The sequence below is a fragment of the Nilaparvata lugens genome, chromosome 10 (genome assembly GCF_014356525.2).
Source record: "Nilaparvata lugens isolate BPH chromosome 10, ASM1435652v1, whole genome shotgun sequence".
NCBI lineage: Eukaryota > Metazoa > Arthropoda > Insecta > Hemiptera > Delphacidae > Nilaparvata > Nilaparvata lugens.
The window spans coordinates 20,150,425-20,165,238 of record NC_052513.1 but is presented as its reverse complement, the minus strand read 5'-3'; the positions used below and the strand labels follow the sequence as shown (position 1 = coordinate 20,165,238).

General features: G+C 33.0%; 1 protein-coding gene across 2 annotated transcripts in view; it reads right to left on the bottom strand.

Annotated features, from left to right (window-relative positions):
* The window catches only part of LOC111048437 (clustered mitochondria protein homolog), a 77,674-nt gene that overhangs the window by 61,769 nt on the left and 1,091 nt on the right, over positions 1-14,814 (bottom strand). Inside the window, exon 2 of one of the 2 annotated variants that reach the window (XM_039436518.1) lies at positions 2,943-3,172. In XM_039436518.1, the coding sequence (XP_039292452.1) occupies positions 2,943-3,172 (230 nt within the window). The remainder of the gene's footprint in view (positions 1-2,942; positions 3,173-14,814) is intronic. The other variant, XM_039436519.1, reaches the window with a different exon arrangement.

The window sequence follows — 14,814 nt, the reverse complement described above, 5'->3', positions numbered from 1 at the left end:
TTCCGGTGGAGTGTAAATGGAAAGGATATCCTTTTCCAATAAAGCTGCATTCTCACATCAGTGGAAGCATAGAGAAACAACATCATAAGTTACGCTATTGTTTCTCTATGGTGGAAGTGACCCGCCATAGTAGAAATATGATTTACATGAGTTCTAATTGGACAATTCCCACTCATCAAGGCCAACCGATTATAAATAGTCCCATAAGAACTCATGTAAATTATATTTCTACTGAGGCGGGTCACTTCCACTGATACTGATATGTGAGAATCCAGATTGATTTAGGAGAAAGGAGGTTCAATTTTAAGATATACTCAAATCTATAGTGAGGTCCACGTTATAGTGGTATTATTTGATCAACATTGGTGTTGCTATTCTTGTCTATCATTCGACAAAGCAAATAACACTATCCTTTTCTAGATCAACAACGTTGTAAGATAGTTTCTAACAATGTAGAGATATAATTAACAAAACATTCAATATCAATCATGAAAATTTATTATTTGATCATTGAAAAATATTTGTTCTTCACGCTAATATTACATCAGATATACAAGTATCAGCTATCATCTATAGAAGGCAGGGGGAAAACCGAGAATCGGTAACGTTGTTCTCCTATCTTTCTCCACTGCCAATATAAAGTGGACCTCACTATATACAGAAAACTGTCCAAATACAGATTAAGTACAATTTTTAGAAATAATTTTCATCAAAATATGAATAAATTGTATAGTGAGGTTCACATTATAATGGAAGATAGGAGAACAACGTTGCCGATCCTCTGCCTTGTCAATGCGTACTATTTACGGTAGCTGATACAGGTTTATTGATGTAATATTAACTGTTCATTCAAGTTCATTCAAAATCATTTTCCTCCACCTACTGTCTAAAGTACTTACTTTACTCCCTGAAACACTACTAAAGTGTCACTTTTTCGCTCTCGGTAGTAAAAAACAGAAAAACTCCCTAGGGAGGAAAAGTGACTCCATTTAAATTACATGGGAAGCATCTCTATTTTAAAACTTACATTGTAATAGGTTAGAAGGTCTAAGCTCAGATGAGAAAGCGTAATAGAGGTGTCTGTCATTGAGTCAACTGAATTCAATACCACAAGAAATTTGATCAACTCATAAAATATATGTTTGTATGATATTATATTCTTAATATTAGTAGTAGATAAAAATTTAAACAATTTTTAAAATATTCTATTCTATTCAAAATACCAGCCAACAAATATTTTTGATCTGCAAATCAAATCTGAAACGCGTGATCTGGAGTCAGCCATTTTTGGTAGCCGCTCAGCTGATATAATTGTTACAACTATTGCCGATAGATAGCGCAATCGGTAGTGCCAATCAGCCGACCGGTTTTTAGGTTTTAGATTTTAGGTTATGTTGTTAGGAAGCATTGTCACCAATAGGCCTACGTAAGTTATTAAAATGATTTTATTTGCAGTTTTTATAAAAAAATGTAGATGAGGAAAAATGTTGTGTACATCACGAGCGAAAAATACTTTTTCCTCCACCTACTGGCTAAAGTACTTACTTTACTCCCTGAAACATAATACTAAAGTGTAACTTTTTCGCTCTAGGTGGTAAAAAACAGAAAAACTCCCTAGGGAGTAAAAGTGACTCCATTTAAATAACATGGGAAGCATCTCTATTTTAAAAACTTACATGGTAATAGGTTAGAAGGTCTAAGCTCAGATGAGAAAGCGTAATAGAGGTGTCTGTCATTGAGTCAACTGAATTCAATACCACAACCAGAAATTTGATCAACTCATGAAATATATGTTTGTATGATATTATATTCTTAATATTAGTAGACGATAAAAATTTATACAATTTTAAAAATATTTTATTCTATTCAAAATACCAGCCAACAAATATTTTTGATCTGCATTCTGCAATTCAAATCTGAACCGCGTGATCTGGAGTCAGCCATTTTTGGTAGCCCAGCTGATATGATTGTTACAACTTTGGCCGATAGATAGCGCAATCAGCAGTGCCTATCAGACGACCGGTTTTTAGGTTTTAGATTTTAGGTTATGTTGTTAGGAAACATTGTCACCAATACGTAAGTTATTAGAATGATTTAATTTGCAGTTTCTATAAAAAAATGTAGATGGAGGAAAAATGTTGTGTACATCACTAGCGAAAAATACTTTTTCTCCCTCAGGAAAATTGTTGCCCTCGGCTTCGCCTCGGGCTTCAAACTTTTTCCCTCAGGGAGAAAAAGTCGTACTTTTCACTCTAGATATACAAATAACTATTTCTCCCTCAGGAAAATTGTTGCCCTCGGCTTCGCCTCGGGCTTCAAACTTTTTCCCACAGGGAGAAAAAGTCGTACTTTACACTCTAGATATACAAATAACTATTATATTTTATTAAGCAAGAAATAATATCTTTCAATAATTTCATAATAAAGATAACGAAATATTTTGTCGATTAACTATTAATTCTACATTGTTAAAAGACGATCTAGCAACAGAGCAAAGCGAGAAAGGGATAGCGCTATCCGCATTGTTGTATGATAGACAAGGTTAGCAATATCATTGCTAATCAAACACTGCCATTATAACGTGGACCTCACTATAGTTGAGCTAGTATAGAGCACACTATAGTAGTACAAATAATATAGTTATAGTGTTGTAAACTGATACAGGTTTATTGATGTAATATTAAATGTTCATTCAAGTTTAAAATAATCAATTATATTTTATTAAGCAAGAAATTATATTTTTAAATAATTTCATAATAAACTAATATGACGAAAAATATTCCATTTTATTTTTGTCGGAACAATAATTATTGTACTTATTTTACTAACAGCAAATCGAAAAAGAGATAGCGCTATCCGCTTTGTTGAATGATAGACAAGGATAGCAATACCATTGCTAATTAAACACTGTGATTATAACGTGGACGTCACTATAGTCTCACCTGTATATCAAAGGCCTCAGTTCCGGGACTATGGATCTTAACAGTGAAGCCCATGTCCTGTATGAACACCACCTCAGGCTCGTCCTTTTTGGAGACATCACTGCTATCCTTATCCTTGTTATCTTCCTCATTTTTCTTATTGTTCTTCGCCTTGTTCTTCTCGCTTGCTTCGGTTTCCCCCTTCTCCACTACGCCATTCTCCTCTTTAGCTTTTGTTCTGTCTTGTTCTTCTGAAACAGCACAAACGAAAACATTTCATTTCATTTATTCATAGACAATAGATACTACAATGCAGGTAAAAACTGATTTAAATTTTCCTTGACATGAATCAAGTTTTGAAAAATGAAGATACATGCCAAAGACGTAATTTTTAAATTTGTAAAATAAGCTCTACAGGATACATAGTTTTTTATATTACAAGTTGTTCTGATAGCTCGTTTTAGCCATCCAGCTAAAACATGGTTTTAGATTATAAATTTTAATTTTTGAATAACGCTAATTGTTGTTTTTGTTTGTATTCTTGCACTATCAGTATATCTATATGTTTCTAAAAACAGGCATTCGCCCAAAACTGCTTTAAAACTTAATTTGGAATACACAGTCTAGAGGTTATGTGAATGATAACTTAATTCACACACTATTTTGAGTCCAAAACTGTATGTACTACAATAATTTTGAATTTATCAGATTAATTAATTTCAAAATACAAATCCAAACAAAGATCTTCCTTCACAATCACAAACATATTAAAAATTTCACTTTAATCCACAAATTATACTCATGTTACAATTCTAAATATACATTAATACAACGAAGGAAGATGAATAGACAGATGATAATATGATTTATGGTCAAGGTATATTATTATTGTAACATCCGAATTTCTATAGTGAGGTCCACGTTATAATGGCAGTGTTTAATTAGCAATGGTATTGCTATACTTGTCTATCATTCAACAAAGCGGATAGCGCTATCTCTTTCTCACTTAGTTCTGTTGCTAGATCGTCTTTCAACAATGTAGAATTAATGATTAATCAACAAAATATTTCCTCTTAATTATGAAATCAATTGAAAATATAATTTCTTGCTCAATAAAATATAATTGAATTGATCATTTTAAACGAGAATGAACAGTTAATATTACATCAATAAACCTGTATCAGCTACCGTCTATAGAAGGCATTGACAAGACAGAGGATCAGCAACGTTGTTCTCCTATCTTTCTCCACTGCCATTATAACGTGGACCTCACTATAGTGAATATCTGCTCTGTCATTGGTTCGCATATAGTGAGGTCCACGTTATAATGGCAGTGGAGAAAGATAGAAGAACAACATTGCCAATTCTCTGCTAGTGCCTTCTAAAGAGGATAGCTGATGACGCTATATCTAATGCTGTTCATTTTTGTTCAATACAATCGATTATATATTTTTATTCGTCAAGATAACATATTTTCATTGATTGACTAATACATACATTTTCATAATTGTGATTAAATATTTTGTTAGTTGATTATATTTCTACATTGTTTTAAACGATCTAGCAACTTTGCGGAGCTAGAAAAGGATAAGGCTATCTGCTTTGTCGAATGATAGACAAGGATAGCAGCACCAATGTTTATTAAATACACTGCCATTATAACGTGGACCTCACTATAGAGTTATTATCATTATTTTTTCACTGCCATTCATTATTATTAATATTTAATCATTGGAGTAAATTCATGTGCATTAGTATTGTATTAATTTATTAGGATTTAATTAATTCATTTGTTTAATTATTTATTAAAGCATTTAATTGGGATTTTGGTTTAATAATAATTATAAATTATTGATTACATATTCAACCACTGAATAACATTGACTCAGAAGAATATTAATAGCTATGCACTTCCTTATTGCAACAACTATTCTACGGTAATAATTTTCAAGTGATGCGGGTTCCTGTTAAGGTACCATCATATTTTTTTTAGACAAAAGAAAAAATGGGCGGTTATTTGATGTTTCCCACACACTAATACAAACATAATACTCTGTCCGTTTCAATTTACAGTAGGCCTACTTGAATAATAAAGAATCATGGAACCGTAACGTTAACAGAAATGTAGAAATAGTATAATACTATTTTTCAAAAGCTACCGATAATATGAAAGTTAAAACCAAAAAGGCATAAACTGGGAGAGAACTAAATTTGGGAGAGAAATATTACAAAGTATCCTTAGTTTTTCTCTCCCGATCTGTGTTATTCTGTAAAAATAAAATGGTATAGTTTCAAATTCACTTAATTTTAAACAACTTATTTTCACAGAAGTGAACTTATTTTCAGTTCAACATAAGTATGGTTTAGTAGATGATAATTCTAATGATGTTAGTGAATATTTTCAATAAACATATTGACATTACAGTACAGCAAGTTTATAAAACATGAGCGAATGTTCGTTTCAATTTATTTCACTTAATCCATACAGTGGGACTGCAATGTATACTATTTTTAAAAAATGCTACTGAAATGTACCTTTAAAATATTTATTAAACAGATGGAAATTACTGAGATATTGCATTTATTCAAATGCTAATGAATTAATAATTATTATCAAACGAAAATCCAAATTAAATGCTGAAAATCACCCCGAAGTCTTCTTCTGCTGTTTACCATGTTGTCAATATTTGCAGTAGCAGAAGTCTTCGGGGTGATTTACAGCATTCTATTGGGATTTTCGTTTAATAATAATTATTGATTATTTAATAAACATTAAAACCAAGCTGACACTATAACCGTTGATGCATAATGTCCATGGTAAAATTCAATTCAAACTGAGAGCATTGAATGAATGGGAAGAATTGAAACCTCTAATATAAGTAAAGCTAAATTAAGATTCACTTCTTACTGTTAGCATTCTTTATAATTAACGGCGGTGCTTCTCATTAAACCAATGCTGAGAGTCTCAAGACAATCTTAAAATACTTTATTCTTTATTGATTCATACAATAAGTACATCATCAAAAAGATAGGGAGAGAAAAAATAAGGTAACCTTGTGCTATTCCTCTCCCAAATTTAGATAAGGTTACACATAGTCCGAAATAGGTCAAGTCTTGTAGTTGTTCACTTCACTAAATTTTCAGTCCTTACTATCAGTTTATATTTAAGTAGGCTTCACAAGTTAACAAGCATTTGAATGGTCAGATTTTTCTATCGAAGTGAAACATTTTCAAGTATATTCTACTAAAATAGGACATAATAATAAGTCCCCATTATTATTATTATTATTATTATTATTATTATTATTTATCACCCTCATTATTGTCATCATAATAATGAAATAATCAAAACAAAGATCAATCCAATCACATTAAATAAGAAACCAGGTGACAATTTTACAGAAACGATTCACCAATTCATACTTTTCTGAGTTTGTACGTTCAAAGGTGTTATCAGTTCCTTATCTAAAATGTTAAGGCTTCCAAAAGTACCTCTGATAATCTAGCTCAGTCATAATGTGAACTCAACTGTCAAGTAGTCTATAAAGACATGATTCACTTTAAACAGTCAGCTTTGGTTGAATGGTTAACATCAATTTCTTCTATCTACAAGGAAAACTGTATCTCACTATAGGTGAGCTATAGTGAGGTCCACGTTATAAAGTTTGATAAGCAACGGTATTTCTATCTTTGTCTATCATTCCACAAAGCGGATAGCTCTATCTCTTTCCAGCTTTGCTCTGTTGCCAGATCGTCTTTTAACCATGTAGAATTAATAGTTAATCAACAAAATATTTCGTCATCTTAATTATGAAAATTTATTATGAAATCAAATAGTTTTATTATTCGTTCTTGAGCAAGTACTCATACAAATAGGAGTTTCTATCCTAATCAGATACATAATACATTCTTGATTAACAGAACAAATGATCAAAACATGAACATTACTAAAAATTAACACACAATAAAAATTCATTATAAATCATTGAAAATTATAATTTCTTGCTTAATAAAATATAATGAATTATTTAAACGAGAATGAACAGTTAATATTACATCAATAAACCGGTATCAATTAACCTCCATAGAAGGCATTGACAAGACAGAGGTTCGGCAACGTTGTTCTCCTATCTTTATCCACTGCCATTATAACGTGGACCTCACTATAGTAGAGCTATGGATACATAGAATAGTACAGAGTATATAGTGAGGTCCACTTTATAATGGCAGTGGAGAAAAATAGGAGAACAACGTTGAAGATCCTCTGTCTTGCCAATGCCTTCTATAGACGGTAGCTGATACAGGTTTATTGATGTAATATTAACGGTTCATTCTCGTTTAAAATAATTGATTATATTTTATCAAGCAAGAAATTATATTTTTCAATAATTTCATAATATTAAGATGAAATATTTTGTCAATTATTTATTAATTCTACATTTTTAAAAGACAATCTGGCAACAGAGCACAGCGAGAAAGAGATAGGGCTATCCGCATTGTTGTATGATAGACAAGGATAGCAATACCATTACTAATCAAACACTGCCATTATAACGTGGACCTCACTATAGTTGAGCTATAGAGCACACTATAGTGGCACACATAATATAGTTATAGTGTTGGAAACTATGAAAAGACTGGTTTCTGTGTGTTAACTAATAATTATTATCCTGTACTTGCTCACACAGCGGTGACACAACTACCTATGCATAACACCAATGCTATCCATTCAACCAAAAGCTGACAGTTCAAAGTGAACCTTACAATATAGGCGTGTATTTTTGTGAAAGTACCTACTCTACTCTGCTGACATGCTAAGCTTAGTCGTGATTACACTGATTGAGGGAAATAAGGCCGTTACACGTTTTATACCTGTACAGAATATTGTTGTATGCTGCTGTTTTGATTTAAAATATTTTACCTACTCATAGATAATTCATTTTTACTTTCCTTGCCCTATTACCATAGGTAAGGAAAGTATTGCTTTCCGAAAAAATTAAGGTACCCCAATTTCTAAATTTCTATACGTTTCAAGGTCCCCTGAGTACAAAAAACTGGTTCTTGGGTATTGGTCTGTATGTGTGTGTGTGTGTGCGTGTGTGTATGAGTGTATGTGCGTCTGTATACACGATATCTCATCTCCCAATTAACGGAATGACTTGAAATTTGGAACTTAAGGTCTTTTCACTATAAGGATCCGACACGAACAATTTCGATCAAATGCAATTCAAGATGGCGGCTAAAATGGCGAAAATGTTGTTAAAAACAGGGTTTTTCGTGATTTTCTCGGAAACGGCTCCAACGATTTTGATCAAATTCATTCTTAAAATAGTCATCGATAAGCTCTATCAACTGCCACAAGTCCTATATCTGTAAAAATTTCAGGAGCTCCGCCCCAGCAATGCAGATAGATTCCCAATTATCAGGCTTCAGATACAATTGAAACAAAAAAATGAAGAGGAGTAGATTGAGCATGAAAATCTCTACAATTAATGTTAAGTAACATTTTCACTTAAAATTGAAAATAAGCTTTAAATTCGAGAAAATGTGATTATTCAATTGCAAATTATTGTTGATTCTATTAAATCTTTCACTATGAAGAGATAGCAGACCTCATGTGTGTCTCCAGCGTTATTGCCCTGTCACCAGCTGGCTCAAATCTTTGAATAGTAGACTTGTGATGCGCGGGAATACTAGCGTCAGGTGATCAATTTTCATAACGGCAAGGAAAGTTGTGTGAGTGCGCCACACCAGATTTTTTATCTACTAATAGATTGTTCATTTTTTATCTACTCTTATATTATCCATGTTTAATCTATTCATCAAATCAAATAACTATGCAGCAAATTATTGTTATTATAGAAAATATACCGGGTGTTTCAAAAAGAATGACCCAATTTTGAATAGTTATTATATTTAAAAAAATGTTAATAGTTATATTTATTCAAAAAATGGTTCACAAAAACCAATTTTACATCAAATTACTCACAGAAGTATCAAGTTTATGATGATGTATTACATATTGTTCTATGTGCCCTCCTTTTGAGGCTCGGACGACATCTAGACGGTAGCCAAATTCATCCCAGACTGTTTGCAAGATGTCTTCTCGGACTGTAGTTACTGCATCAGATATCCTGGTTTTTAGTTCCTCATTTTTTCCCTGTGGGGAGACGTTAAGGATCGCGTTTGTGTTCCTTCCTTACCACTTGATATTGAGGAGCTAAAAACAAGGATAACTGATGCAGTAGCTACAGTTCGAAAAGACATCTTGCGAACAGTGTCTGGGATGAATTTGGCTACCGTCTAGATGTCATCCGAGCCTCAAAAGGAGGGCACATAGAACACTTTTAATACATCATCATAAACTTGATACTTCTGTGAGTAATTTGATGTAAAATTGGTTTGTGTGCATCATTTTTAAAAATAAATATAACTTTAAAATTGGGTCATTCTTTTTGACACCCGGTATTATACTTGTAGTCTTGTTTGAAAATAATATTTATCGATAATTCAATCATTTTTATCTACAATAATTATTGACCGAGCGAAGTGAGGTCTAAGATTCAAGGCGACGGTTTGGCATTTCTCTTAATGTCTAAATGTTTATATGTTGCACATTTACGGCGAAACGCGGTAATAGATTTTCATGAAATTTGACAGGCATGTTCCTTTTTTAATTGCGCGTCGACGTATGTACAAGGTTTTTGGAAATTTTGCATTTCAAGGATAATATAAAAGGAAAAAGGAGCCTCCTTCATAAGCCAATATTAGAGTAAAAATCAGACTATAGAATTATTCATCATAAATAAGCTGAAAAGTGATTACACAGATGTGTGGAGAAGCCAGTCTATTGCTGTATTTCTAGAAGGTCTATAGTTTCAATCAGGTACTTGTGGATGAGAATACTGCGTGAGGTCTACTGTTCACAGAACTAGTAGTATGTTGGATCTATAGAGAGTTAGAGCTGTTGTAGTTTACAGGCTATTTATGTTTTTAGTGTTCATCTGATTACCTATTGATATGTCCGTTTGAATAAGAAGCGGAGACTTGAAAAATGCGTGAATATATGTTTTAATTGAAATTATCAGTGATTTTATGTGGAATTTTTGGTATAAGTTACTGTATTGTTCCATGCACAAGGTTACGGAATTTTTTCTCTCCCTATCTTGTTGATAGGTACTTATAGTATGAATCAATTAAAAATAAAGGTAGCAATTTTAATAGGACAGCAACAAGTAGACTTGAGATTTATTGACTTGTATTAAAGTTTTAGACTTGAGAAGTATTTTATATATTCAATTGGAATTATCATTATTACTGATTGTATCTAGGTGGAATTAAAGTGTTTAATTCATCCTATACTACTAAAAAATCTCATAAAAGAAGTTCAGAAAAACAATGGAAAAAATCCATCTCTACAAGAATGCATTCAAGTAGAATGGAAATCATAATTTCATTACCAAGCTAATTACTTGAGTTGCATAACTAGCAAATTACAGCTACCATCACCAATTGATATTCACATTTTTCCATAGTTATTCATCAACAAAGCTTTACAGCTTTCTGAGACAGCGTTGTCTTTCAAGCAACAGAAAACTATAACCTGCTTTCTGAGGCAATTACATAAATTACGTTGCATCTATTGCAGACAATAATAATTGACAATATACAAAGAACGATACAAGGTCCGATCTAAGAAGAAGAAAAGACATGAGGTATACAAAACTTGAGAAAAAGAGGGAAATAGAAGAAAAAAATAAAGAAGACGAAACAGGTCCGATTTACGAAGAAAAAAAGACATCAGGGGTATAAAACTGGAGGAAAAAAGAGAGAAGAAGACGTAAAAGGAGGAAATTGTAGAGAACAAGACAGAGAAGAAAATATAAAAGCGTCAGAAAATAATTAGGCTACTGGAAAAAGTGAAACTAACAAAAGAAGAAGACATAGGAATAAAAGAAAACTAATATAAAGAAAACAAGGATTAAAAGGGGAAAACGTGAAAAGAGAAAAGCTAGAAGTAAAAATTGAAAGGTAGAATGTAGATAAGTGAAAATATTAGGAGACCGAAGGCAGAATGAGGTATGAATTGAAAGAAATACAAGACAATTAATATGAAGAAGGAAGAAAAAAGTGAAAGAGGGGAAAGGGCGATAAGAATATGCCACAGAAAAAAAGAGGATAAAGCAAAAGAAGTTAGAAGAAGAAAGGAAGAATTTGAGAGTATTCTACAAAAAAAAATAAAACAGAAAAAAATATAAGTAGATTATGAATGGAATGGAAAAGAGGAAGCAATAAAGCGAGAGAGGGATCTGAATAAAAAGAAAGAAGATGAAAATAAAGCCACAGAATATCCAAGGAAGCAAAGAACAAAAAAACTAGAATAGTCGATGTAAAACAGTGAAAAAAGAAAAGGAGAAAAGAACAAAGATGAAGAAGTTGGAATGAAGGGAATGACAAACGAGACAAAGAGAGAATTAAAATAGAGAGAGAGAGAGTGAGAGAAAGAGAAAGAGAGAGAGAGAGTGATAGAAGAGGGCTACACAAAACTAACTAAGAGCTACAGCTGTTCTAAAATCGACCAAAATGTTTCCTCCCCTCTAAAGCCAAGAACCGTCCCTTCCCCTTAAACAGCTAATAATAACAACATGTCGAATACAACAAATAGCTAACCTGTCTATACACATAGATATATAAATTTGGCCCGACTGAAACTAAAAAACATTTCAAGGTGTTTGAAAGCTTGTAAAGTCAAGCCTACCCACAAGAGTTGTCATGTTGAACTTCAAAAATCATTTCAACAAACACTAAATCTATAGTGAGGTCCACGTTATAATGGCAGTGGAGAAAGAGAGAACAACGTTGCCGAACCTCTGTCTTGTCAATGCCTTCTATAGACGTTAGTTGATACAGGTTTATTGATGTAATGTCAACTGTTCATTCTCGTTTAAAATAATCAATAAATTATATTTTATTAAGCAAAAAATTATATTTTCCAATTATTACATAATAAATTTTCATAATTGAGGTAGAATATTTTGTTAATTAATTATACATTGTTAAAAGACGATCTGGCAACAGAGCAAAGCGAGAAAGAGATAGCGCTATCCGCTTTGTTGATTGATAGACAAGTATAGCAATACCATTGCCAATCAAACACTGCACATTAAAACGTGGAGCTCACTATATCCTTGTCTATCATTCGACAAAGCAGATAGCGCTATCATTTTCTAGCTCCGACTATGATAATATAGTCAATAACAATGGTGATGCATATCCAACAGAGCCTAGTGAATTCAACATTGAAAAAATTGAGCCAGTTGACCAAACTAACTTTTTCGTTACAAGGAGTGTAATGATCATTGTCAGTGATGACTTATTACTAATGAGGAAGAAAGATAAACTAGTGAACTTTGAACTAATTCGTGAGATAAATACATAAACAATTCGACATCACTACCGCACTAGCATATTTTAATAGTTGGCTTATTATCAAGAAAATAATGCACTACAAATAAGCAAAGAGACTGGCGCAGGTTTTAGATGCTTTACTTGCTGAGGGTGATGCCCACATGAGCTCTAGGCTTGTGCGTGGGTAATAATACTGATGGTAACGAGAGATAAATGGATGTATAGTGAGGTCCACGTTATAATGGCAGTGTTTGATCAGCAATGGTATTGCTATCCTTGTCTATCATTCAACAAAGCTGATAGCTCTATCTCTTTCTCGCTTTGTTCTGTTGCCAGATCGTCTTTTAACAATGTATAATTAATAATTTAAAAACAAAATATTTCATCTTAGTTATGAAACTTCATTATGAAATTATTGAAAAATATCATTTCTTGCTTAGTAAAATATAATTGATTATTTTAAACGAGAATGAACAGTTAATATTGCATCAATAAACCTTTATCTGCTACCGTCTATAGAAGGCATTGACAAGACAGGTTGGGCAGCGTTGTCCTCTTATCTTTCTCCACTGCCATTATAACGTGGACCTCACTGTATAGTTTTTGATTTGTTGGATGTATAATGTTCATGTTTGATTGAAAAAAATAATTCTCTAGAAAAACATACGTAAAAATTCAAGGTTCTGGTCACTTATTGAATGCATATATGTGCAAGTGCACGTCGAGATTTGTTGGGTATGTTTAATGTTCATTTTTTGGATGAATAAAAACGTTTAATTCTCTGAAAAAATAAAGGTCTAATCAAATTTAATGTGTAATTTGTGCAAGTGCACGTCAGATCATGCATGAACCAAGAATGAAATCTGGAAAAAGCCTTTGAGATTTGTCTGTAGCTGCTCACACTGAACGCAACCAGCAAGTGCACGCCTTCAGAGTGAGTGTTCCTGTTGCATTTTCCAGATTTCATTTCTCATCTGCACGCTTGGTCATGCATGATCACTCGTGCACTCGCACATAGAGCTACATACAATGAGAGTGGTCTAAGTCACTTTAACAAGCTCTTGAGTAATTGGCGTTTTATCAAAACGGGTGTATTTCATTTGCTCCGGGTGTTCGATTGCTCCAGGTGCTTGATTAGTCTAGGAGTTCGATTATCCCAGGTCGGACTTGAGACCAGGACCTGTCTAAACGCATACCTCGGCTGAACGCTTCGATTTCCCCAGTAGTTCGATTACACCAGGTGGTCCAAACGAAATCTGGTCTAATCGAGACACAGGACCTGGTGTAATCGAACTTCTGGGGAAGCATTCAGTCTTGTTCAGCTGAGGTATGCCTTTAGACCAGGTCCTGGTCTCAAGTCCGACCTGGTCTAAACGCACACCTCGGTTAAACGAGACGGAATGCTTCGATTAAACCAGTATTTCGATTACACCAGGTGGTCCAAACGATACCTGGTGTAATCGAGACACAGGACCTGGTGTAATCGAACTACTGGGGAAATCGAAGCATTCCGTATCATTTAGCAAAATCTATCCAGTGTAAAGACTGGTCAAGGATTGAATGAAAAATGAATTGAATTGAGCCCATGTCTCGATTACACCAGGTATCGTTTAGACCACCTGGTGTAATCGAAATACTGGTTCAATCGAAGCATTCCGTCTCGTTTAACCGAGGTGTGCGTTTAGACCAGGTTTTCAACTTCATTGTAGTATAGGACTCCAAATAATGAAATATATTCTGACTCTAAAATTCAAAAATTAAGGATATGTAAATCATCAATATAATACACGCTCAAGAAGAACGTATGCACTTCAACAAAATAGGAGACAATTCTTTGAAAAACGTCCCTCCTACATGGGAGGTAAGTTCTTCAATCAGATGCCAATTAATATCAGAGAGAAGGATGGTGCAAATTTCAAGAATGAATAATTGGAAAGATATTTAATTTCAATTAGCCCATATTCTACACACAAGACTTTCTCAACTGATTATTATGAATTATGAATAAATTATTATTATTAATTATTTGATTTAATTATTTTATGACACTATTTATATTAAATAAATGTAATACTAAATAAAGAACTATTTGATTGATTGTACCTGGTGTAAACGAAAACTGGTCTAATCGAGATACTCCCATAAAAACAAGCTGTTAGAAAATCCAGGTGATAATCTTAAAACAGTTTCATTGTATTGAACTATTGACTTTCTCCACTATCACACTGAATTGAGAAGCTAAAAATCAATATATTTCAGTAAAGAACCTAGTAATTTACATTTTAGATTTATACCACTTTCATTCTAAGCAGCTCATTGCATGATCCAATGTGGCCATACTCTCTTAATGCAGAATTCACTTAGGAGTTTAGGCTGGTCACCTCTCATCTAAGTTGAATGCTAAGTGTTTGTTACTACCCTGATAGACAATTACCCCATAACAAGTACGGTACAGAAATGACAATGTGCACGATAAGGCTTGAAT